This window comes from Gordionus sp. m RMFG-2023, chromosome 5 (genome assembly GCF_954871325.1).
Source record: "Gordionus sp. m RMFG-2023 chromosome 5, tfGorSpeb1-WG-v2, whole genome shotgun sequence".
Classification (NCBI taxonomy): Eukaryota; Metazoa; Nematomorpha; class Gordioida; order Chordodea; family Parachordodidae; genus Gordionus; species Gordionus sp. m RMFG-2023.
In genome coordinates this window covers 11,155,312-11,183,262 of record NC_088779.1, presented here as the reverse complement: position 1 = coordinate 11,183,262, position 27,951 = coordinate 11,155,312, and the positions used below count along the sequence as shown (strand labels likewise).

At 25.4% G+C, this 27,951-nt stretch overlaps 1 protein-coding gene across 1 annotated transcript; it reads right to left on the bottom strand.

Annotated features, from left to right (window-relative positions):
• Window positions 1–858: 858 nt before the first annotated feature.
• On the bottom strand, window positions 859–27,899 carry LOC135930156 (putative leucine-rich repeat-containing protein DDB_G0290503). The gene is made up of 25 exons (XM_065466939.1): window positions 27,885–27,899; window positions 27,785–27,842; window positions 27,552–27,736; window positions 27,445–27,510; window positions 22,778–22,886; window positions 22,636–22,730; window positions 21,982–22,178; window positions 21,868–21,935; window positions 21,406–21,467; window positions 21,132–21,248; window positions 17,600–17,703; window positions 17,397–17,514; window positions 16,889–17,014; window positions 16,460–16,639; window positions 16,278–16,388; window positions 15,670–15,744; window positions 15,551–15,622; window positions 13,708–13,779; window positions 13,401–13,613; window positions 8,042–8,140; window positions 7,784–7,964; window positions 7,502–7,740; window positions 3,729–3,938; window positions 1,660–1,734; window positions 859–1,155 (listed from the first exon to the last, which is right to left on the bottom strand). Exons 1-25 carry the CDS (start codon window positions 27,897–27,899, stop codon window positions 859–861), a joined length of 3,144 nt encoding a protein of 1,047 aa, XP_065323011.1.
• Window positions 27,900–27,951: the final 52 nt, after the last annotated feature.

Sequence of the window (27,951 nt, the reverse complement as noted above, 5' to 3'; positions counted from 1 at the left end):
AATAAAAATTGCATTTTATAAAATTTTTACCAAGCGTTCATTGCTAAGTCTAATAATATGATTATATTCTTAAAAATATTTATAAGGCACCTTTATAGAGTATAGTTATTAGGTAACGATTCTTTTTTATTATATATATAATAGGAGTTATAGCTGATTTCACAAAAAATAGGTTCGACTAACATCAAGATATACGCAATTTATCACTTTCTAATATGCATTCCCGGAATTTTAATATTAATATTGAATTTCGCCGAAATATCCGGCGTTTTTGACAGGTTATCTCCTAGTTTTTATTATAATATAAAATGTGAATCTTTTTTTTTTAAATTTAAAACTTTAAATACTCATGGAATCATGATGCAAAAAAAATATGTATTTTTTTTTACAATTTTCTAAAAAAAATTAGGTTTATGGAATACAATTTACATTTAAGAAAAAATATAATATTTGCAAATTTAATATCATAATAATAATGGAATGATCAAAGACCAAAATCAGCAAAAAACATGGAAGATTAAAATTTTTTATTAATAATTTTTATAATTATATTTAATTACGGTCGGTTTTATATAAATTATAAGCGACTTTATTATTTTTACTTTGTATATATTAAATAAAGAAATGAAAGTAAATTATGAAAGATATATTAGTGTAGTGTAGTTATAGTCATTATGTACATATTCATTAATGTTCTTCCAATTTTTTAATTGCAAGCATTCCATATTCCATAACTACATGCAATAATATTCAGAAAGTCATCATAAATAAATATATACAGAGAAAATTATTATTATTTTTCTATATATTAATAATGTTATAAAATATAATTGAAAATATAAAATTAAAAATATAAAATTAAAAATCGGACAAAGTTATATCAAATATATTTCCATTGCCTTTGTCAAAGCTTATATCATCAATAATGGATTTTTTTGGTGGTGCAGTATCAATCCTATCATTTGTAAATTTTAAATTTTGTTTAACGATATTGAAATTGAGATTATAACGATTGTTTTTATCATTATTATCACAATTAGGCGTTTTAATATCCAATTTTTTATGAAAAATGTTCCCTCTTTGATTAGGATCCTTAGCTCTACGTTGATATTTTGAAACCTGTGCAGGAAAAATATTTTCTTTTTGTAGATAATCCTTTGATATATAATTATAATAAATATAACAATGAAATATTATATAAAACGAATAATTTTTATGATAATATATTCGGTTGATAATAAAGATTTGAGACGGGCGGGTATAAAAATTGAACCTTGGGCGGGTGGGTTATAAATATTTATAAAACAATGGGCGCTATATATAAATTTTTCTAGTAAAATGAGCCGATGTATTTTATTCATTTAAAATATAAAAAGAGCCAAGCTAGCTAATTAAATTATTTTAAAAATTAGGCAACTAATTTTCTGATGAATGGGCTTGGAATTTTTTAAAAATCATTGGCAGATGTGTTAAACCTGTTTGCAAACCTTAAGTTTGTAATTCGAAGAGCCAAATTACTTGTAAATAATAAATTTTTTAAAAAATGGAGTGCCTTAATTCAAATTAGTATGTTAAAAAATTTCATTATATCTCTGAGTCTGAATAAGAAAAACAATATACCGTGTATGTGATTTAAAAAGCTATATTATATTAATATACCTCAAACATCCTCTTTTTATCGTTAGGCGTTCTATTTTTGAAAAATTTGTTTTTCTTCTCATTCGTTGATTCTTTCTAAAAAACAATTAAAAAAATGATATAATCAATATATTATAAATTTAAACACGTTAATATTTTTTTTACAAATATAATATGTTCGACGGGTTTAGCGAATTTAGCGCAACGCTCATAGGCCGAGATTTTTAGTATTCAAATCTTAAATTATATAAAAATAAGCGGATTATTGACTTAAAATTTATAGCAATTGGGTATTGCAGAAACGTATTCTTGAATGGGTGAAATTTTAAAAATATTGCAACTAGACCATCTCTTTTAGAAGATAGTAGGATGAAAAAGGAAATTTTATTCATTTCAATATCTTCCATGGTTTTATGTTTTATAATTTGATTTTAAAAATGGCGAGAAAAAATAATATAAATAAAAACTCGGTTCAACATTTATTATAAATACATTTATTAAATTAAGATTTATTTTTTAAATAGTTTATTCAATAAAATTAAAGAAACGAAGAACTAAAAACTCGCTCCTGAGTTTTGAAAAATAGAGGTGCCCCAGATTATTTGAAAAAATATCTGATTTATAACAACACTGTAATTTTTTTTATCACACAATCATTTTCTTTGGTATGGCATTAGTTTAAAGAGTCAACGCAAATGCTCAATTTATTCGCTCTATAAGTTTATGTATATATAATTTTACTCATGATTTGATGGATTAATAAATGTATAAATTATTACAAAATGGTTAAACATAATCTCAAGTAAAGAGTTTTGATAAAAGGCAACTGTCTAAGTTGGACAAATATCTTGGTCGTCACATTACCCAAATTAGACAGTTTTGACTGTATTAATTTATTAAAATGAATTTTTTTTTTTATAAATATTTTAATGAATAATAAAATTTTAGTATTATCTTATTTTATTAAATTAATATACCACTAAATGTCGCAATGTTTTGCTAAAAGATGACTACTATAATAATAATTACTCAAAATTGAGTTTGAATAGGAAAATTAATTTCTTCAATTTTAAATGATTTAAAACTATTTGTTCTATTTTTTACATTTAAATATATTGTTTTTATGTTTTTATATATTTTACTCTCACTCATTCTTATAAAAAACAAAAAATTTTATATAATATAATTTATTATTTCAAAAATCGGAAGGTAAGGTTGAGCATTTTATGAATAGGCTCAGTTTGCATCAATTAGGTGATAAATTAGGATTTTTTAAGGCAAAAAAATAAAAAATATTTCTTGAAATGGAAACTAGATTTTAAAGAATTTAATGCAATTTTTATAAATATGTAATATCAAAAAGATCGATCTTGATGAACTATTTGAGAAGTCACTAATGCTTTAATGGTTTCTTTAGGATCATATCATAATGGTCTAGTGATACTTTAGAAAATGAATTAGGTATACCTTAGAGAAAATATATTCCCCAAATTAAGAAAAGATTATATGATTGATTTTTCAATCCCTTTTTCTATGGCGTCATAAAAGAGTATTTAGCGGGCTGATAAGTTTATCGTAGGAAAAAGAACGGCCACAATTTATAACTCTCAATCATACACGATTGCGGGTTAACCATTATCCAATTTGGTAAATACAAATTTAATATAACTTGGAAAAATGGGACTCACTGAAAAATATTCAATAATCAGATAAAAAAAAATTAAAATTTATATATATGTGATGTTTTTGCTATAATATATTTTGTATCTAAATGTAAATATAATTAACTGAATATTATTAATTGGATGCGAGTGTAGCTAACCTAGTTCTTAAAACAAAAGAAATTATTTTTCTCATTTAGAAGAGGCGTAAAATTAAAATTTCCTCTCAAAAACAAAATTTATTAAATGAATTTTTAAAGTCCTTTAACTAACGATTTCATAAAGACTTAAAGGGGGGGGGGTACCAAGGATATTTTTTTATTCGCCCTCTAATATTACAGCTGAATAAGTATAAACTAGAACACTGGAGAGCAAACATAATGGAAAGATTAAATCATGTTAACTTATAAATGACTAAAATTTTCTCACCTGTGATTTGTCAAAAACCTCAGTTGCCAATATTTTATTCGTTATTGGTGGGGATATGTAGGGTGGCGATATTTCAAGGTATTCCTCATCATAATAATCTCTCTTTTTTAATATCGCGTTAGAATTATCTTTACTATAATCGTTGAGATTATTGTGAGCATTTTTGAGCATCATTAGAGGCTTCAAACATAACTTCTTATTGGGTTGTTTCTATAGGAAAACAAAAAACAATATAAATTTCAAATAATATTTTTAACAAACCAGTGGAGGGTGCCTGAAATTTATCAGATATACAATATTTTATAAGTATTTTAAATTGCATCCTTAGCTATTAGCATCATTATAACATATTCAGAGCTTTCTGTTCTACATATAGTCCCCTTTCCAAAAATAATTTGCAGAAAATATGGGGTGAGCCACCGCCTTTCAATTAATTTGAAACTTTTTAAAATAATATCATGAACGGCTTTTAAAAGTATTTTAAACTGAAGCCATGCAAGTCCGCCATGAAAACAGGCCTAAAAATTTTAAAATGCTTCGGGCGTTATCGATTTTTTTAAATTGGACGGGCTAGAAAAAATTTTAAACAAATTTTAAATATGTAAATGGAAAATGATATTTTCTCAAATTTTTTTTTAAACAAAATAAAATAATAATTAGAATCTATGTTAAGCATTAAGTAATGAGTGATTTTTACTTGATTTAACTTATAACTTCATTAAAATGAGTGTTATTTATATATCATTAATTAAAAATTTAGAACCGGCCAGGGTCGGACCTAAAATAAAAAATAAATTATAATTATTTATTTTTCCTTTATAGCCAATAAAAATAGAATATTTAGGCCTCCAATTATATATATTTTTTAATAATTAAATTTTTAATATAAATATCTATTCTACACTTTTTAAAGAGTATTATTTTTAAAATCCCCTTTTTATAGTATATAATGCCTCAATCCCATCAAGTTCTCTCGTTGAGAAACTAATTAAGTTAAGCGAAAATGTGAAGAAAAAAAGATGTTCTTTGCTAGATGAGAGAACTATAAGACAAGATTATCAGTGTTGTTAAAAGCTACTTTTAAAAAATATTGCGCTATCTACAACAATTTACACCCAAAAGGTGCTTATTTTCTCAATAAATAGCTCCAGCTACTACATGCAGCGTTGCTACTTTAAAAATTATGTAAAAATTTTTTTCCTTAAGAGCTAATAAAATATTGCAGTCCCAATTAGATAATTATTTTAATAATCGTAAATGAACTCTTTATAAAAATTTAAAATATAAATACTACACCTAATAAAATATTAAATTCTGTAATTTACACGTATTATATTGTAATATAAAGAAGAGAAATACTGGATAGGGAGTGGTTCGCCCTCCCCATGAAAAATATGATTTGGTAAAATTTGTGCCTATTATACTTTTATATGTTGTGTTTTGTACTTTTACAATTACGCATATATATAATTTTAGATACGAGATGTCAGTTAACTTCTACATTATATGTAGTCATACATATATATATATTTATATATAGGAGATGCCAGTTATTTTCAACGTTATTTGTATTCATACATATATTTATAATATTATATATGAAATGTTTATACATATATTGCTCGTGGAGCAATTATTAATTATCATCTTATTTTTTCTTTTGTTTTGTATTCAGTAAAATCATCTGGTAATATTCAGAAAATAAAGTAGTGCAAATCAAATATTCTTTTCCGGAAGGTTTGAAAGTAAGTAAGATAAGGAGGTGGAGAGGTAAGGGAATGTTTTTTTATAGTTGGTGCCGTGACCAGGATCCGAGGGTATGGGTTAATGCGGGGTAAACAGGTAAATAAATAATATTTTGATATCTTAATATTTTATGTTTAATCGTATATACGCAATGTACTATGGATTTTATGGAAGAAAAATGGTATGTTAATTGTGGAAGTATATGAGTATACGGGTCAAAGTGTTGTGAGGTTTATGTATTTCCATTTTTGAATGAGTATTTAAATAATTTTAATTCATACATTATAGGGGAGCTATAGTTGTTCATTTTAATATTTGTATTAAAATTTTTAATTTATATCTTTATATTGGGGAACTGTAGATGTAAATTTTTATGAATTTAGAAGTAGGGGAGATTAAGTGTTAAGTAAATAATAATAAGATTGAAAGTATGTAAGGGTCACTAGGTGGCAGGATTGCATTTAATTAAAATAAGTTACACCAACATAATACCTGGGGAGGGGGGGGGTAACAGATATTGTTATCTTGTGTCAGCTAACTCTTTATTGTGTCAGTTTTTGTGTTAGCTACCATTAGATATGGTCAAATACCTATTACCTTACAATTTGGTGTCAGGTATTTTGGGAATAAGTTTTATTGGTGATTATTTTAAGCCTTAAGACTCTTTGAATGGAGGTAAAGGTCTTCCGTCAGAGGAAAATTCAGGACCTAATGATATGCGGGACAGAAAAGATTACTTAATATTTGAATTTTGGGGATTTTAATTAGCAGGAATAAATTTGGGTCTTGTAATGTAAATAAAGAAAAATAAGATACATATATATATCTATACATAAATAATTACTTTTATATGGGTGATTTTTGTTTAAAAAAGAAGCAAATGTTGTTACATAAATTGGTAGAGTCAGAGTTTTTGTAACAATATGTTTTGGATGATTATTGGAAATTTACAAATTATGTGAAAAAGAAAATAGGTTTCAGTTGGATACTGGACATGTTTTTTTTTTTAAATTTTATTTTATAAAATATACTTTCATAGTTTTATAACACATCACATTTTATTATATATATTCAATATATCAATAAGAGATTTTTGTTTGGTCTCACATTTTTTTAAATATATTTTTTCACATTGTAAATATTAAATGTATATGAAGGAAATTTCATGATTAGGTTATTGAGTTGAATGAAGTTTATGGAATAATGTGGATGGACAATGGGTAAATGTGAGAAGGGATCCATTTACAGGTTGCATTGTTTTTGAACATTATTGGTGATGATATTAGCATGATTAATAGATTTTTTTTTTATATTTTATTTTCACAATAAATATGTAACAATTTTTGATACTTATTTTATTTGTTTCAAAATTTAAATTTTAGATTGTAATAAATATTTTCATTATGTTTATGTCAGACAATCATATATTTTAATATTTCCACCAATGTTAATAATTGAGTGAAATATTTTGCACTTTATTTTTAAAATCCAAGAGTTTATTGAGATAAACCATCACATTAATAACATATATATTAATCTTCAATGAAATGATATGTTGATATTGTTGTTTTCCTTGCATTATTCAAAAATATTTTTGTAAGTTGGGTAAGAATTATTCTGAGCCCATTTTGATATGTAGCTTTTTAATTCTTGTATTACCATTAGGCCTATTCAAAAACGAATTCAAAAACGAATCGAATAATTTACTATTTGAATTCGTACGAATAATAAAATCTACTATTTGTATTCGATTCGAATTATTCGAATTAATTTTTTTAATAAAATAAATCATACTCAAATATATTGACAAATTTTTTTATTACAAATTTGATTTTAAACAGAAAAAATTATAATAATATGTAATCAATAATCTGATAATAAATAATATATAATCAAGTTATAAACAAAATTAAAATATATATTATTAATTTAATTTATAATTTAAGCCAATTTTTAAGGCAAAGAGTTTTTCTTATATTTTCTTCCTTATATGACATGCGGTTTTTTGACAATAAATTAGTTCCAACTGAGTAAAGCCTTTCACAAGCAGTTGATGGTCCTTGTATAGATAGATAATCCCTTGCCATTTTCGAGAGTATGGGGATCCGATATGCATTTGCCTTCCACCACATTAACGGGTCAGTATCACTCTTTGCTCTTGGTTCACTCAGATAAAAATCTATTTCACACAGTTGAATATTATAAACAATATATAGCCTGTTTTGTTGAATTTTATCCTTATTTGTTTGACAGTTATAATTAAGAGCTTATAAAATAAAATCATATTTAAATGGGGGTAAATTAAATACCTGTATATCTATTGTAAATCTCTTTAAATTTGTCCATTAACTTGGATATATCAATATCATAATCAAGAGATATTGATTTAAAATATTCTACTTTAAGCCTGGGATCTAATATTGTGGTTATTATTGCATCATCGGCAGTTAAATTATAATAGCCCAACACTTTATCACTGCTACTTTGAAACTATTGTTAAAGGATTTATGGAAACCAGGTTTTTCATTTTTTAGATGTTCAAGAATTAAAATATAATAAGGTATAACCAAATTATAAGTAGGATAATTCTCCCCACATACCATATTTGTAGTTTCATATAAAGGCAATAGTATAGCTTTAATTTTTATAAGATCCTCCCATTCTTCCTATGACAAATGTTAGATTTATTAAACAATTTATTAAATATTACGAATAATTCGTTTTATTCGAATCGAATAAATGATTATTCGTATTCAGATAAAACAAATAATTTATTATTCGTATTCGTAATTATTCGATTAGATTCGAATTATTCGAATCGAATATTCGAATTATTTTTGAATAGGCCTAATTACCATATTCCTGTGGTATCCTAATTGGGGTTAAAATTTATTAAGTAAAAATAACATATTTGTAGATCTGTTATTGTTTGTACAATGAAATTTATTGTATCATACATTTTTTTTTTGAAATTTCAGTGGTACGTTCAAATAAAATATTACCATTCATATATTTTTTTGAAAAAATTCAGTTTTGATTGTTATTTTGAGAAAGTAATATATATAATATATGTCTCATTTGACCCCTGATGTGTTGGAGGATACAGATAGTGAAAGTGTGGCAGCAATAATGATCAAGAGCTATGACTCAGACGAAAATTATTATCAAGAGCTATGACTCGAACGTAATGATGGAACGATGTGAGGATGATCAAATAAACGATGAGAGATGAAGCAAAGGGGCAAAATTACATGAAAATGAATCAAACGTATACAATAAATTAAAAAAAAATAATAATAATACTTTTGGGATAATGAAACACCGGGTTTTTTGAAGGGCGGGCATGTTGTGTTTTGTACTTTTACAATTACGCATATATATAATTTTAGATACGAGATGTCAGTTAACTTCTACATTATATGTAGTCATACATATATATATATTTATATATAGGAGATGTCAGTTATTTTCAACGTTATTTGAATTCATACATATATTTATAATATTATATATGAAATGTTTATACATATATTGCTCGTGGAGCAATTATTAATTATCATTGTCTTGGATTTTCTTTTGTTTTGTATTCGGTAAAATCATCTGGTAATATTCAGAAAATAAAGTAGTGCAAATCAAATATTCTTTTCCGGAAGGTTTGAAAGTAAGTAAGATAAGGAGGTGGAGAGGTAAGGGAATGTTTTTTTATAGTTATATCTAGACAAAATTTTTGTACTTGATAAATCTCCTCCTTAATTTTTTATTTCTGAAAAATGATCCCAGAATTTTTTTCTTCTATTTAAAGAAAATTCATAAATAAGAAAAATCGATCAAATAAATAATACAATAAGCACATTATATTATTTAATAAAATTTTCACATTAAAAAATTGAAAAATGGGACTTCCCCAAAATGCTATAATTCGTATGGGATCTACGTTTAAGCTTTTCCAAGTGTAAAAGGACACAAGCACTAATTTACTAAAAAATCTCAACATAATCGTTTGAAGGTAAATATTCGTTTTCATTTTGAACTTCACCCAATCGATTCAAAATAAAATGATAACTATTTAAGATTGGAATATATTTTGTATAGGGCAAAAAGAAATTTTCATGTATTAGTTTTTTTTACATTAAATACAAATAATGCGATTATAATAACATACGCCATTGTTGCTTATTATTTGTTCCAAAATTTTCTATATTTGTTTTACAATATTTTACCTATCGTATATTATACCCTTGTGCAGGGATCCAAACCGAAACGAATATCGGTTCGGTTCAGGTTCGGATAAAAATAACGGTTCAAGGTTCAGGTTCGGTTCGCAAAAAATTAAAATATCGGTTCGGTTCGAACCTCTAAAAACCGGTTTGAACACTTTTGTATTCATACCTACTTTAGGATTATGTATAAGGAAAATTTTTTTTCATTTCATTTTCATAATTAAAATAAAAACCTTCATTTTTATTAATTGCACATTATAAAATAATATTTAACCAATAAATATATCAATGAATAATTTTAATATGAACAAATTTTTTTATTAGCCGCACAATTATTTTCAAACTTCGTCTCACTCAAATTACATCTATAAGGAGATAATATAAATTTAATTGTTAAAAAACATCTTTCCACACTAACTTGGGTAGCTGGCATTGCCAGTATGATATCACATTTGATGTGTCATGATTAATTTATTATATTATATTTTTATATACTGATTTATTGTAGAAATTATATAGCCAACATTTACGATTATATTTCTTGTTCTTAATTCATTGAATAAATAAAACTCAGGTATAATAATTTTAATAAAATAAATTTTTGATCAATTTGATTTTCCAATATTTCTTTTTAATATTAATTAATTGAATGTTAATTTATGTGTTATAGTAAAACTAATATGCAATAAAGCCAAAACTGTGTACTGCTCAATCTGCCTGGCATTTGCAGTATGCGAAAACACTTTCACAAGAAGTTCAACAAATTTTCGACATATGCATTTAGTAATTAAAATACATGAAATTCAAGAGTTCATATTGGTGCAGTCGATGCCTACCTCAGACCATCAAAAAACAAGTCATTTGATAATTGAATTAGTGTTAAAATATTAAAAGGAAAAAATCGACAAATTTATAACAATGTCCACATAATAAAGTTTTTAGGCAGATAAAACTTATCCTACAAAGGATCAAATTATACTTAAACACTTAGCCAATTTAAAAATCAAAATTTGAATCATGGAAATTTCCTGGAAATGATTCGTATTATATCAAAGAATGATTAAATATTCAGAGATCATTTAGAGAAAGCTATTTTAAAGAGCAAACGTAGAAAAGAAAAGCTTAAACTCTCTGACAAATATAAGAGAAGTGGTCATAACCTTGTTGTCAAAAACAATGCTACAAAGTTATTGATGTTGTTCTTGATCAAATCAGGAATTTAATAAAAAAGGAGATTGGTAACAAACGGTTTAATTTTCAAAGGATAACCTTGTTGTCAAAAACAATGCTAAAAAGTTATTGATGTTGTTCTTGATCAAATCAGGAATTTAATAAAAAAGGAGATTGGTAACAAACGGTTTAATTTTCAAAGGGATATTACTCAAGACATTAGCGTTTATGATCAAGAAACCATTCACCTACAATACATATATAATGGTAAAATAACAGAAAGGCTTTTCGCACTTACAAAAGTTACAAACTCTTCTGGAAAAGAATTTTTTGATATCTTGAGTGACTTTTAACATGGAATTCAAATGAGAAATATAATAGGAGAATTATTTGATAGTGCTGCAAATATACGAGGTAAATTTATTGGGTTGCATGCTCTTATTAGACTAGAGGCCCCAGGTAGTTTTTTATATTTGGTCTTAGAGTCACATAATAAATCTCTGTATATGTGATTCATGCGATAATATTGAAGGAAAAAATTTATTTGGATTATTGAACAGACTAGCAACTTCTTTGGTAAATCATATAAAAGGATGAATACTTGGGTAAAACAGAATAATTCATCTGGATAAAGTAAGTTGAGAAGGCTACAAAAAATAGGTGAGACAAGGTGGTGGGCACGTGAAATAGCCCTTAGATAGATATATAGTAAAGAGAGCTTGCTCCCAATAAGGATAAATGTACTTCAATTTATAATAGATAATAAATCATTTGAGGCAAAAACCTCATAAGAAACTCAGTCTTTGATCGATAATTTATGTTGATGTCATTATATCTTCAAACTAAAAATTTAAATATTTTATCAGCATGGAAAATGATAGAAGAAGCTAAGTCTTCTGTATCATCGATAACTATTACATCGATTCAAAATAAAACAATAAAAATGGCTTCTAATTTAAATGAAACATTTTAATATTTATAGCTCCTGGAGACTATCTGAGTATGAAATGCTCTGTAAAAAGATTGAATTGAGTGAAGAGAATATATAGAGACGAAGGTCAAGATGAACGTCCTTAAGAATCGATTGACCTTTATAGGGTCGAAGTATTTCGTCCTATAATTGATCAAATTATAAAAAGAAAGAAAGAAAAATAGCTTGTCGGAACTGTTTTTTTGATGAAATAAATAGTAAAGGTATTTCTGAAAAGGCCTTGGAATAACTGGCAGAACTGGCAAATATATTGAGTGTTAAATTAAGTAACGAGTTGTGTTCATTTGCCAGTGTATTCAAAGATTTAGTAGTAGAATTAAATGAAACGGACTATGATATCGAATGTACCAGTGAGAAGTCTAAAATGTTACAATATGATAATAACTCAGAATGTGATAATAATTGTAACAAGTGTTTAATATGAGTGTATGAAATTCTTAAAAGACACAATATGCACACAAGTGCTTACACTAATTTATTTTTGGCATATGAAACATTTTAAATTTGTCATTTACGCAGGTTAATTGCGAGAGAACATTTAGTAAATTAAAAATTATAAAAAATAGGTTGAGAGCTAATATAGGCCATGAAAATTAGAAGCATTTTTAATGATGTCAATTGAACGAGAGCTATTAGCGCAGATTGAACTAGAAGATATTCTTGTTTATTTGCACAAAGATTCAAAGTTAATGAGAGATTTAATAACGTAAAAATTATATATTATCTTAATTCTTGTATTTAAATCTATATCTATTTACAATATGATCGGTGCCTGATTTTATAAGTGCAGCAATTTTATTCTCTGTGTAAAATTGTATAAATGCAATAATTTTATATGTGTAATTAATTGATTTTATATATTGAGTATATATTATATTATATTTAACACATATGATTTGATTTTATGGTGTAATATCATTGTAAATCTAATAAAAAAAATATATGTACAATGAATATTTTTTTAGATATGCAATGAATAATTTTAGATGTGCAATTTTTTAAAATAAAATATATGATTATCGTGTTTATTAAAAATATAAATCGTTTGAACTTATTTTCAAAAATAAGAGGTAATAAAAATAATGTAATTAGAAAAAGCCATTTAAAGGAACCCGGCCGAGTAAAAGCGGGCCGAAGGCCCGAAAAATAGGAGAATATGGGGGCGAAGCCCCCATAAAAATGAGGCCGCTATAAAAAATGCCCACGCGGCCGTAGCGTCGCAAGTCCGCCCCTGATGTAGCGCATCTACTTTCAATACTTTAACAACGTTGTTAAGAATTAATCAAAATTTCGGGTCGGGTTAAATTTGTGAAGCGCTATTATAACTGTAAAAGTGGAATATTTTATAATAATCTCTAATGTCATAATATTTAAACATATATACATATTTGTAAAAAAAAATTTTTAAATATATTAACCTTATCATATTCCATGTCGAGATTTCGTGGTTTAGGCTACAGATCATATAATGAAATATAAAATTCTTCAGAAATATAAATGTTATATTATTAAAAAAATCTTAATTTAAAAATTGAAGTAACTTACCATATCCAACTTTGTTTGTTTTATGGCCACCTTGAATTTGTCTTCTTTGTAAAAGCCAGGAGTCAGTACTTTAAGTTTAGCCGATCTTTTAGTAGTCATATCCACGTTATCTAGCTTGTTAATCTTTCGATTCTTAATTTTGTCAATAGGAGTTTCCACCAATACTCCTTTTATTGCATCTGTTTGGACGGGAATTTGTGATTTTTTTATTTTCTATTAAATAAAATATGGAATATTATTAACCATAAATTATTGTGCTATCAACGCCTTTTGTATAAGTTTTAAAATATCTAAAATAAATGTAAACCTTGTTGCTTTGGGACTGTAAAGTTTGTATTATTTTGTTCTTTTCTTCCATTTGTACAAAATATTCTGTATCCTGTAGGTAAAAGTAATATAATTAAGTTAGATATTGTGAATTATAAACTCTTTTTATATATGATATGCTTTCGATCTAGATAATAGGACTGGTAAAAAGTCATGATTTTTCAATAATTTTATAAAAATAGATTTATTTGATTAAATCACATAAAGGCCATTTCCAGACATAACGTTTTTTCAAAGCGGGTTTTGGGTAATGTTACTAGCTTCTCTCCCAAAAAACTAGCTTATTGAATTAATTTTTTATATATGATATTTAAAAAAAAAAATCCAAATCCCTATTTTTTTAATTGTAAATAGAAAACAAACTGGTTTGATTTTAATAACGATTAAATGGCCTCTTGAAATGTGGTTCCGGATTTTTATTTTTAAATATTATATTATATAAAAAAAATAATTAAACAAGTTATTATCTTTTGTTTGTAAATAAAAAAAAATTGCTGGTAACATTGCTCCAAAAACGCTTAGGAAAAACGTTCTGTCTGGAAATGGCCTAAGGAAAAAAAATCAACCTGACAACTTGTGAGAAATATTTTTCGGAATTTTGTAATTAAACTTAAAGCGGGCTATAGGCAACTTGTAAAAAAATTATCTTAAGAGTCGAGCCAAAAAACATATGGGCAGGGTTGAAAACTCAAATTTCAAGGGCCAGCAGTTCGAGTTTATATCTAATGTAAACTCTGTGCGCTATCACGTATAAAATTGCATGCCATAGGACGTCTTAGCTCTTTCTTCCTTACCCAAATTGATGTCAGATGAGATCAAAAATATCTAAAAGAGACAGAAGGGATATATTTTTATTTCCTACATTCCTTAAACAAAGTGGCTGTGATACCTCAATGACTAAAAAAATCGTTGATTAGCTATTTAACTCTGAGATTTGAGAACGACCTCTTTCTTTTTATTTTTCCAAATCAAGGGTCTGATCCTAAATTCCTAAGCCATCTCATCCAACATTGTCTTGAGCTAAACAATTAAGAGATTAGTTGTGCATTCAACAATCTGCAATGTAAAGTTTCTCTTTCAAATACCAGTCTCAAGTGTGATAAAAATATTAGAGAGGTTATCACTCTAAAACATAATGGCAAAGATTAACCCCGTTATATCTTATTCATTCCAATAATTCAAAGAGTATAGAATTTTAGCATCTCAGAAATCATGGGAATGTTTAATAACATCAGTCCAAAATTCACTAAGACATAAAATCAGTTTCTTCTATTAATTTTATTTGATAAGATTTTCTTTACATTCCCAAAATAAATAGGGATATTCTATGTAGTTGAAGCGGATAAGTTAGTGAAATATTTAAATATCTCCATTAGCGAAGGCATCGCCTCTTATAAAAGATTTAAGTGCGTCTCGGGCAAAATTGAAAATCCCAAAGAGAAATTCTAGACAAATTGTAATCTTATTAATTCACAATTACATCGACTCTTTTACGCTTCATAATCTTTCAAAAATATTATCATATTTTTTTTATTATTCAATGTTTATTGTTTTTATATCTTTTTTGCAATTATTTTGAGGTAATTTTTAATAAAATATAGGAATGCGTCTCGTAAAAAAATATTATCTTAATATATACCTACACATACTACCTATCTTCAAAATTTACTAAAGTTTTCCGAAAAAAATTATGATTTCTTAAAAAAAATTTATTTCTAATAAGTTTAAATGGTAATAATAAATTATATGCCTCTTAAGTCGTAACAATTTTGATCAATATTATTAGATACCAATAATTCAAGATAAGAAATGATAAAATTAACTTTATCTTGGATCATATTAGTTAGGTGTTTGATTTCATGGTCCTTTTGGATTAACATATTTTCACATTTTACCTGTAATATAGATTGATTTATTAGAGATTTTAAGAATCAATTGAAACCTTGTATTCATCTTCTTTTAACTTTATAGTTTCCACTTCTTTCTCTTTTTCGTTGATAATGCTATCATTTTCCAGCTAATATACATATAATTAAAAAATGGCAATTCGATGTAATCATTGGCGTCCGAAAGGAGGGACAAGAGAGTGCTTAGCACTCCTCAATTTTTATTACGTTAGAACACCATGAATGTTATTTTTTTTAAATTAGATGAATTTAAAGTTTCTAAATTATTTATTCACATTGATATAATTATAACTAATCAAAAATGCTCGCCTTTTATATCATTTTTAAGAGCACTTGAAAATTTTAACTTGTAAGCATCCCTCCCCCCAATAAAAAAAGAGTAACATATTTGGTTAATATCCGTTAGTAATTATTAAATTATAAAGAAGATATAACTTGTACCTGCAATGATAAGCTATCAAATTATTTATAACTTTCTAAAATTATATTTTACATCCCTTTTATTTTTTTTCAGTCAAAAAATAAGTAAGTTATCCTATTTTTTCATAATTATAAAATGTAGTGAAAAAAAGCGTCAGTTTAAAATAAATTTTAAAGTTAATATTCCACACTTAAATAAAATAATTAATAACACTACTATTACCTTGTATCTCTCCATGGTAAAAAGCATCTCGTTTCTTTCATGTTCCTGTAAAGATTCGGCTTTCATTTTTTCATTTTTACAGTTTTCTATTTGACTCTGTAACTTTTTATTCTATTTATTTTTAAACAAATGATTGAGGGAAAATCAATTTACTCATAAAAAATACAAAGGAATTAATATACTTCTATAATATGTTCCTCTAGAGTTGCATTAATTTCTATTAATTTCCCATTCAAGTTTTCCGATTGACATTTTAAGGTTAAAATGGTCTTCTCAGAATTTTTAAACCTCATTGATAATTTTCGGTGCTTAGCAACTAGGACATTCTTGCACTTTTTATTCATTGAATCCAAATGGCTGATCTAAATTAAAAAACAATGTTTTTAGTTTCATATTTCCTATTTGGTTGAAACTGGAAAGAAATACTTAAATCTTAATATAAATGCTTAAAAGAAAGATTTTAAATAGGGTGGAGTAGACATAATATCTCCAAAATAAAAAAAATAGGGAAATAGGGGTATTTTTGTTCACTATCTTTTGGTCCGAAATATTTTTAATCGTTCTTTTTTTGGCCTGGGCCATTTTTGCCTTATATTTATATTATTTAATACCTTTTTCATATATTGTAATTTAAGTCTTTGCCAACTAATGATTCGATTTTCGTAAAATTTACTCCTTTTTGTAAGATTTCTCATGATTAGTGTATTTTTTTCCAATGTTTTGTGAAGACCTTTAATCTTGTTAATAATCATAGTAATAATAGTAGAGAATAAAAAAATGTAAAAAATACTTTGTTATTTTTTGTCTTCACCATTTTATTAAATCTATAATTTACTTCCTTTAAACCCTTTTCACTCTCTTCATATTTTTGGCTATTATTAAAAAATGAATTTAAAATTATTAAAAAAATTTATAATTTGATATATTTGCCATATCTATTTTTTTAACCTTAACTCAGAATTTTGAACATTGCAGAGTGAGATTTCATTTTTCAAAGTCTCAAGGTTAGTTTTCAGATTCTATTAGAAGGAAAATGAATTAATATTTTATTATGTATTATTTTAAAAATAGTAATAATGCCTAATAAATATGATAGAATTGAATCAAAATAAATTATACATCAATTATTTGAGATTTTTTGTCGATTAAACCATTCAAATTTTCCATATGCTTATCTTTATCATTTAGCTCTTTTACCATGGCAGTTATAGTTTGATTATTTCCAATAATAATTTCGCTAGTTTTTTATAACCAAAAAATATATTGATGTTATTTTAATGAGAATAGTTATAGGTTAAAGCTGAATATCATTTGTTTATTACTCATTCTCTTTAATTTTGATCTCGTAATCAGAGTTAGCAACAATAGCCTTTAGTTTGATGTCATTTTCTTCATTTAAAGTTTGTTTTATCTCTGTTAACTCATTCTAAAAAAATTTAAGATATTTAAAAAAAATTGGTAATATAATATAAATTATCAACGTTATTAGATATATAAATAAAGAATCATATCCTTTGAAAATAAAGTATAATAATATATATGCTGCTATTTATTTCTTCTGTATTTTATTAGCAATTACCAGTATTTTAAAATATATTTGGAGTATAATAATGAAATTATTAGTATTTTACTTTTACCAGCATAAATAAAAATATGGCAATATTTTATAGCTCCATATATTTTCAGTAAATATATCTTTTTTTAAATTTTATCACTTCTACCCAGATTTTAATGGACTTGCCAGTAAATATATTTAAATTATATTACTTATCTTTTTTTGGTAACTCACTGAAACTCGGGGAAAATTTTAATATTTTTTTTTTAATTTTTTTTTATTTAAAAATAATAAATATGCGATCGGTGGGAATTTTTTGATGCAACAATAATTAAAAGTTTCATTACTCAAAAGTTTTAAGAATTTCATATATTTTGTGAAAATTTTCACAAGCATTCAAAAAGACTGGGATGCTCCTCTGATAGCCCGTTCCGTTGAATACTATCGAACAGGCCCTTTGAGGATAATCCCAATAACTTATATGCAAACTCAGGTTACGAATGGTTGGAAGCCATTCCCAGTTCCAATTTTGGCCTCCTCATGGCGATCAGCTACACATTTTCATAGCCCTCCGCCTTGGCTGTAATGTTGTAGTTCCCTCCATTTGTATCGACTTTGGCCAGCCCATTGAATTGAAAGCTTACCATATCTTGCAATGCAAGTTCTCCCATGGACGACAACCTCGTCATTATCAACAACATTCTCCTAGCTGCCCTTAAAGAAGCTAATATTCCATCCACTCTCAAACAAAAATGCTATACGTCCCGATGGTATTTCCCTGATTCCCTGGACTAATGGTCTCCCGCTCGCTTGGGACTATACCTGTGTTTTGCAGCAAAGCCCAACCTCTCATTTTCTGCTATTGAAAAGGCAGAAATCATAAAAAAAACAAATACGCTGGCCTCACCAACACTACCAATCGTTACAAATACCCTAGGCAGAGGCCGTCAATTTCATTAAAATCATAGGAAAAAAAATGAGACAGATCTTAGGGGACCCCAACCAATGAAGGATTTTATCTTCGTCAGCAGATTTCCCTGGAAATCTTCTGGTCCATAATCTTTTCTAGGGTGATATATATGTACCCTTTTTTTCTTTTTATGTCTTTCTTCATAGATTTTTAATATATATTTATTTTTTTAAATTTAATTTTTTAATAATCCTCATTTGTTTTTTAATATATATTTTTAATTCAATAGTGCATATCCCATTTAAAATAAAGTATCAAGTTATATATACATTAAAAATGAAAAAGATGTGTGCTAATTTAATGCTATTAAGTTAGGACTACAATTTTTATTTTGTGAAAATTTTCACAATTTTTTAATTTTACATTAGAAATAGAGTAATTATTTAAAATTTTTAAAAATATGTGTGCTATATTGGATGCTACTAAGTAAGGACTATTAATAGATAATTAAGTAATAAATATAATATATAAACTGATAATATAGATATATATAATTTTAAGGAAAATTATTTAAAAATTTACTTATATTTGACATATTTTTAATAATACGAAAATAAGAATATTCACATATATAAATGAGAGGAAGATTTTCTTCTGGGGATGCTCGCCTGAAGATCCCCTCATAAACGCCCAATACGTTGAGGGATCGATATATCATCAGGGTCTATAAAGTTCCTGCTATGATTGACCGAGTAATGATCATCATTTTCATTAAGATTGTTATAACTTGAAAAATATTAAATTTTAAGATTTGTGCTATCGCAATTTACTATTTTTTTTAATAAAAAAAATATTTAAACAAAAAAAATAAATAAAAATATTTAAAAAACAAAAAAAATATTATAAAAAAATAATATTAAAAATTTCCCCTGAGTTTCAGTGAGTTACCCTTTTTTTTAATCTAATGAACACTTTTATTAAATTGTGACAATTTAAAAAATATAAAATGGTCATTTTATAAATAACAAAATATTTTATTATAATTATAATACTTGTTTATACAGTATTTGCAGTTTGTAGTAACACATTTCCATAAATGTATATAAAATTTCTTATAAAGTTTACTTTAAATAATTATTGAAAAAACATTTGTGTAAAACCTAACTATTTTTAAAATATTTTATAATTTTTTTAAAATTTTAGCGATTTTTTTTTTAAAATCTGCAATGATTTTTAATTTTTTTTAAACTTGAAATAATTTTTATTTTAAAGATGATAAAATTTCGAAATCGACCTCGATATGTATCCATAATATTATCAACAAATTCATTAATGGATAATGCTCCTAATTATCGAGCGAGGCTTATAAGCTAGAATTATCATGACATCATATTTTTACCACATATAGCCACAATTACAATTTTTTAGATAAATAAAATTAAAATATTAAAATAGTTGTTATATTCTATTGATTTTCCTACAGTAAAATATAAAAAAACTATCTTGTAAATTTTTCTTATTTAAATAAAATGATTTTTCTTCAATAATTAAGGAAAGTGTTAAAACAAATCTATTTATACTGTAGTATAAGATAATATAACTTAATTAATGGTATATATAAATAAATTTTATTTGAAAAATATGCAGTTTAACTAACCTAATCTTTTTACCTTTGGATCTTACCTGTCCTAACCTAGTCCATGAGATTGCTTTCCGAAATATTTTTGTCCCATGGCTAAGAGATTTCTAACTGAGCATCAACTTATAAATCTCAATGATCTATCATCAACCATTTCATTAAAAGTTATAGAAATGTTTTTTATTTACTGATCAAAAAATACTGACCAATTTTGTTATTAATATACTGTGAATAAATATTAATATACTGATAAAATGGGGAAAAAATATATATATTGATCAAAAAAATAAATACTGAAAATTCCATAAAAATATTGAAAGTTTCAATAATTCGCCATATAGTCGCCTGAGAATTAGAATATTTTTTCACTTTTTATAATTTTACAGTGGAACAATTTAAAAATTAAGTTTCTATTGTTTTCAATAGGATGGTTAACCTTATATTGGATTTAATTTAATATTAAATAAATATTTCGGATTTTTTAATGTAAATAGAATGGTATAATTATAAAAAATTGATTTATGTAAAAAAGTCATTTTTGACAAAAAGTGGATGTACAATAACCTTATTCTCAGGCGAAGAAATATAGATTTTTTTAAAAAAATTTGCGTAAAAATGTTAAAATTGCTTGTAGATATTTTCATAACAATGGACTTTCAAAAATATTAATGTAACCCTTTTTTCGACGGGAACAAAACTCATTTCCAAATAATAGATTCCTGAATTAATATATAGTTTTTAAAAAAAAACCTCTAATTCCTTTTTGGCATTGTTAGTGCTGTGGCATAATTCATCCAATTCCTGATAATCTAGATTAAATTTATTAATCGTATCAATATGTTCGTCTCGCTCTTTAACCATATCGTTCTTCGTAATGATTACGAAAAATAAAAAATTTAATATTTCTAAAATAAGTTATTAACTAATAATTTTTTAATATTATACGTAAATTAAAAATACAGCTGATATATTATTTGCAATTATTTATTCGAAGTATAATAATTATTCCACTAAATATTCTAACTTTTAAATCAGTTAACAAAGTTATCTCTTCTCGCATTTGATGAATTTTGATATCTTGATCATCTACAAATATTTATATTATCATATAAGTTTTATATAAATTTTTATTTAAACGGTGGATAGATAGTCAAGTGGACATCTAGCCTACTAAATATAGGAGATGGTGATGGCCTATAATCTAATCAGTGGCATAGCTAGATTTTAATGATTAGGCGTGCACATTCCCATGGAAATTTCTTGCTAATAGAAACCATTTTAAGCCTGCTCCAATTTTCCCAGCTGTGCCACTGTTTAAAGCGAATTCATAATAAACGCGATAATACCGTGAAATTGTCTAACAATTTTTTGATTATATATTCTCCCATAAAGAACGATATCGTGATATATTCGCTTTTATTATAAATGCAATCTTAGCCATCGTTGTTTAACATTATAATATAGATATTGGATACTATATTCTCACTTTTGATCTTAAGGGTATCATAGTAGATACTTTTAAAATTATTCAGTTCCGTTTTGATTTTATAAATCCTAAAAAAAATTAATATTCAAATTATTAAAGTTGATTATTATATACTCATCATATTTGTCATAAACATGCGACTTTAAGCTGTTAAACTTTAATTTCCAGTTCAAAATTTTAATCTCAAAATCATTCAGCAATTTTTCCAAATGACCCTTTATTTTAGATGTCGTGCTAGATTCGTTATATGTCATAGCTTTACACTTTTGTGAAATTTTAACAAGCTCCGATTTTACATATGCATTTTCATCCTAAATTACAATCAAAAATAAGTTTGTAATATCTATAATTAGTCGGTAATATCATGTTATATTATTATGATATAATAGATTTATATAAGGTAGGTAGAGGTCCGCAGGCCAGGCTGGTATAATAATTTTTTACAAGTTGTAGGGCCCGATTAAATTTTTTATAAAGGAAAAATAAATTTTGACTAATAATTGCAAAAATTCAGGGCCGACCGGATCGTAAAATTTTTTTGTCTAAGTCACACGGCGCGGCCTGAAAATCTTTTTGTGCGGGCCGGATCAGGCCACGATCTCTAATAGTGAAACATTCATAACAAGACCCCTTAAGAAATATTATGCTTTATTTAGAATCGAGAGATGGTCTATTTCTATTATAAAAATTTTTTAAAGCATTTTGATAAAATTTTAGCGTTTTTCAATTATAATATTTTTAATAATTTTGAATTTTTTAAAATTATACCTGAGTAGATGATAACTTGGTGAGTATATTATTCAAATATAACTCTCTATCCTTTAATTCCTTTTCATAAAACAGAATTTTATTATTGAGCTGAACTAAAAAAACCACAATTCATTATAAATAAGTGAGTAATAGCGCTAACTTTCGTTATCTGTGGCAATGTTATATTTAACATTAATATCCTCGCGATCGATTTCACATTTATTCAGATTTTCTTTCAAATTTTGACAATCATTATCTTTATTATTAAACTTTTTGCACAATTAAAAATATATGTTGTTCTTGTTATAATTAATAATTAGTAGCCTTCATTATTAAATCACTTCTTAAAAAATTGGGCTTTAATATGTGAAGGGTATGATAATCATAAAATCAAGTTTACGCAATAGAGGATTAAATAAAATTATTATAACTCCATTCAATAGCATTGTTAACTAACGTTTTGAACTGCTAAATTTCTTTTTTTAAGAGTCCTCAAAAACGTTTTGATTAAATGGAATATATCTTACACGTAAATTAAATCTAGGGATGTCGATCATGCATTTCTCCCTTAATTATTTATTTATCTCCAATGTCAATCAAATTTTATAAATTAATCATTTTTAAAATAAAACCTGGATTTGCAATCCTTGAATGTTATCATTTAATTTATCTTTTGTATTTTTTTCTAATTCAACTATAATAACAATTACTTAAATAGAGTAGATGTAAATCTTTATAATTACGATCAGCCTTAAGGTTTGAAATATTTCTGTAATAATTGGTTTCCAAAATTTGAAAATTTTCTAGTAGCTTCTAATAAATGTAGGTATAAATAAAATTTTTTTATATAATTTAACTCTATATTTAAGTTCATCTTCTTGACGAATTTTGTAAATTTCTTCTTTGGTATCATTAACTAAAAAACCAAAAATAGTCAATAATGAAAGATAATGTATTATTAAATTTTAAAACTTTGTCAAATTTATAATAATTTACTTTTTTTTATCATGGTTTTTTTTAAAAAGAAAAATGATATAAATTAAAAATGTATTCAAAATTCTAATAAAATGTTCTATTTTGTTTAGAAACTTGACTTTGAAATATTGCTATTTCCATAATACTATATTGCCTCACTGTGTGTTGGAATTATCTAACCAAGTGAATATTTTTAGAATATAAATTGATAAATAAAAAAATCAATGCAAGGTTGAATCGGGGTTATTTTTGTCAGACCCAATCCAAGAAAAAAACAATCCGAAAACTCTTTTTCAAAGATTCGAAAAAATAGGTTCGAATACAATTCAATTCGATTTTTTTATTGTACTGTTAAATAAAAAAAGTAGGATATTACAACTAAGGCGGAAAAATTCTTCATAAAAATATTAGTAAAAACGAAATCATTTAAAATTAATCAAGATTCCAACCGAGTTTGAGATAATGTCTATCCAGTCTGGCCAAACTGTATTCGAATCTGCATGTTCAGGTTCTAATATCCATTCATTTATAAAGCTAACTCTTCAGGCTATATTATTCATTCATTTATAAAGCTAACTCTTCATGAAGGCTCTAAAATTCATTCATTTAAAAAACGAGTTCAATTTTTTATGACAATATTTTTATGAAATCCAACTATTTTATTTTTACTTTTAGTTCGTGAATCTGAATACCCATAAAAAATTATAGTGAACCCTAACTATTATGGCGGTTTTTTTTCTTTACAAATAAAATTAAAGTGAAAGCATTTCGATTATTGGGATAAATGTATAATTTTAAAAATCAAATTAAATTAAACCAACACTAAGTTGACGACAGGAATTAAAGTATTTACAATAGAAAATGAGTGTGAAAAATCCCATTTTCGACCCAAGAAATTAGAGGTGTCTGACACTGTTTTATGAGGTTATGCAATTTTCCCGATATAACTTGATATCGGCAGTTAATATTGTCAAAATCTCGATTTTGCTGATTTTTAAAAAATGGCCGTCATGATTATAGCTAAAAAAAAATAGCACATACATATCGAGATTTCTTCATTTGGTTAAATATTGAGGTTTAGATATTATTATTTTGGCTAAGATCTTGATTTCTCAATTTTTAAAAGTCGGCGAAATCAAGATAACACTATCGGCCAATTACTGAGATCCGATATCATTTTTTTAAATACCTTTAAATAAATATTTCTTAGCCTATAATATTTTATTTACGCTCAAGTTAGTATGTAATTTAAAATATACTATAAATTAATATAATTCTATGATAGATTCATGATATAAAATATGTTTTTGATAAGTATTTTGCATTTTATTTGTTGTTAATTATAATCAGGATTTCACAAATTGTTCAAAATAAAAAATTTTTGATCTCTAAAATTCAAAAAAAATTTTGAGAATGCAAAAGTAGGTTTTCAAATTTTGCCCAAAACTCTAAAAAAAATCTTTCATACTTGAGAAATTTTTATTTTATATATCTATTATTACAAATCCTCAAATTCAAATAGATAAAAGAGGGAATTTATTATATTGTTAATTTTTTTTTAATTATTAAAAATTGTTTGTTTATCGCTTAACAAGTCTATCTCTTGGCACAGCATTTTTTGTATTGAAAACCTGTTCACTGAGTATTCAATATGGCAGAGGTATATTATATTTTATAAAAAAGGTTTAACATTTGTAAATTATTTAAGGGTTTCCAAAGATCTATCATTTCTCTTGAAGAATTTTGGTAATTCCGAGTTATCAGTCATCATCAAAATAAGCTATTTTTCTTGGCATGGAAATAATTTGGCATTTATTTCCTTAGAAGTCTTATTTTTATATCCATTATTTCCACTAGCATTCTATAATATAGTTGAAAACATCCAATAATAAGCGCCTAATTTGTTTTTGTGTTGGCAAAGTCGTTAATAGAGGCATTACTTTTTTTTGAAGAAAGGTAATGCAATTTGTTATTCAAAAATAATGAGTTTCCACTAGCATTACTCTATAATAAAGTTGAAAACATCCAATAATAAGCGCCTAATTTGTTTTTATGTTGGCAAAGTCGTTAATAGAGGCATTAATTTTTTTTAAAGAAAGGTAATGCAATTTGTTACCTTTTCAAAAATAATGAGTTTTGAGTAATGATATCTGAAAACATTATTTCTTACTTTAAAAAAATAAACCGTCTTCATTTTAACCAGCTCTTTTTAAGGAAAAATCTTTAAGGAGATTGGAATTTTTTTTAACTCAGTGGAATAGTCTTATGAAGAACAGCCAAATTAGATGAAGATTACGATAAATAGGAATTAAATATTTTTAGTTAATGACAGTCATTTATAGGTGAATATTGTATGGTTAGGTTAGTAATTAAAAAATATGATATGTAATGTATTTATATTATTTTATAAGCTGTGGAATCCGTTTCTACGGCTCTCTCAAATTTAGAGATAAAATAAATGCATTCCCACTCCCACGATAATTATATTATGCCTAAAAAAATGTCAATAAATAATATCATGTTTTGTAATCTGCTAATTAACGCAACCCTACAAAGATAAAGATTAAAGGTTTAGAATTAAAATTTTGTTCACAATTTACATTTGATAGTAAAATTTTAAATCGAACAGATTTATTGTCCCTGGATAAAATTAGGGGGTAAAAGAAGGAAAAAAACCATAAACTTATTTTCAGTTTGAGAAAATATTTTGACAAATACAAACAAAAATCACACTTATATATTTTTTTAAATAACACACATAACAGAGTAACTTCTGTTAAAGATATAAAAAAAATTTGTTGACGATCTGAATAAGGATTCTCATTCTTTAAATATTTTTAGTAAATTCCCATAATTAAAATTTTTATTAAATTTAATACAACCCTTCCATCCTCTGTGTAAGTTAATAGTTCGTAGAACAGTTGTTGAACCCTAATCTTGTTACAAAATCTTGCCTAAAATAACTTATCCTATAATTTTTTTAAGTAATGAGTCACTTTTTTCACAAAGTAACGAATGACAATAGGGTTAATTTTTATAAGGCAACAGAAAGGCATGCGTAACGTTTTGAAGTAACGATTATAGCACTTTTTAAATTGATATAAATATTAAGTATTAAAATATAACGTAACCTAAAAATAAGTTATGCATTCGTATTTTTCCCATTAAAGTACCGTCGTTACCTGAATTATTGTTATTTATAACGCGTTACTATTCATCACTATATTATAATCATCGTTTTAAACTAATATTTTAATTAGTATCAAAATTAAAAAAAGTATCTTTATATAATATTTTTTTAAGGAATACAAATGTTCAAATATATATAATATATTACAAATATCAATTTGTAGAATATTCAAAGTTTAAGTTCAAATAACACCTTAATGTTTCACATATATATTTTGCATTATTGAAATAAAATTTAATAAAAATTTCTTTTTATCTACAATTATATCGGAATAAGATAACGATTTAGCCGATAACCAATTTCTAAAAAATGCTCGGTCCAATATCAAAATATCGGTGTATCCCAACAAAAAACACAAATTAAAAGTCAAATACACGATGTATAAATTACGAGTCAAAATCAATTTAATTGTTTTTGATAATCAAATAGATGCTTACATATTATAATTTGTTCATTCATATTTGTTGTGAATGTTTTTAAAAGTTGGCAAAGGTCCCTAGTAGTTTCAATTCTGTTTTAATTACAATTTATAAGGTCAATTAAATTTTATCTACTTAGTTAAGATTTCGTCTTGCTTTTCATAACTTTTATCTATCAAATCTCTAAGGTTTTCATTTTTTACCTATAATTATTTTATATTAAGACAAAAAGATCAAATAAACTTTCAAATCTACATTTGTCTTTCTAAGTGAATTGATCAAGGCCTCATTATTGCTATTTAAAATTTCCTTTAATAAAAAATTTTAACAGATATTGTTTTAGACTTGACCTTTTCTTTAATTTTAGCCTCCATCTCTTCCTTCCATTCCTGTATCTTAGCAGCTTTTTCGCATAAAATGTGTTGTATATCCTCATTTTTTTTCTTAATTTCTTTTAAATCTTCTTCACAATTTTCGAATTCCGAGCATGTTATTTTTTCATTATATAATGGATTAACAGTATTTTTGATGCTAACTAAAAAATTAAATTGTCTCAATAATATGGATAATTTTTTAATTTTACCTTTTTTTTCTTCAAATTGTTTGCTTACTCTTTTTGTTTCGTAAAAATCAGGAAATTTCTAATTCAGTCAACAATTAAAATATTAAATTTTATTATTTACAATAGATGGGAACATTAATGTGTAAAAGCAGACGACTAAATAAATTTGGTACAGATCAACTTAATTA

Coding starts and splice junctions, on each gene's coding strand:
- LOC135930156 (XM_065466939.1), bottom strand. Junction 27,737..27,784: donor ACAATTTGAAGAAAAAAAAG/GTAAAATTAAAA, acceptor TTAATTTTTTAG/TTAGCATCAAAAATACTGTT. Junction 1,156..1,659: donor ATAAAAAGAGGATGTTTGAG/GTATATTAATAT, acceptor TATATATCAAAG/GATTATCTACAAAAAGAAAA.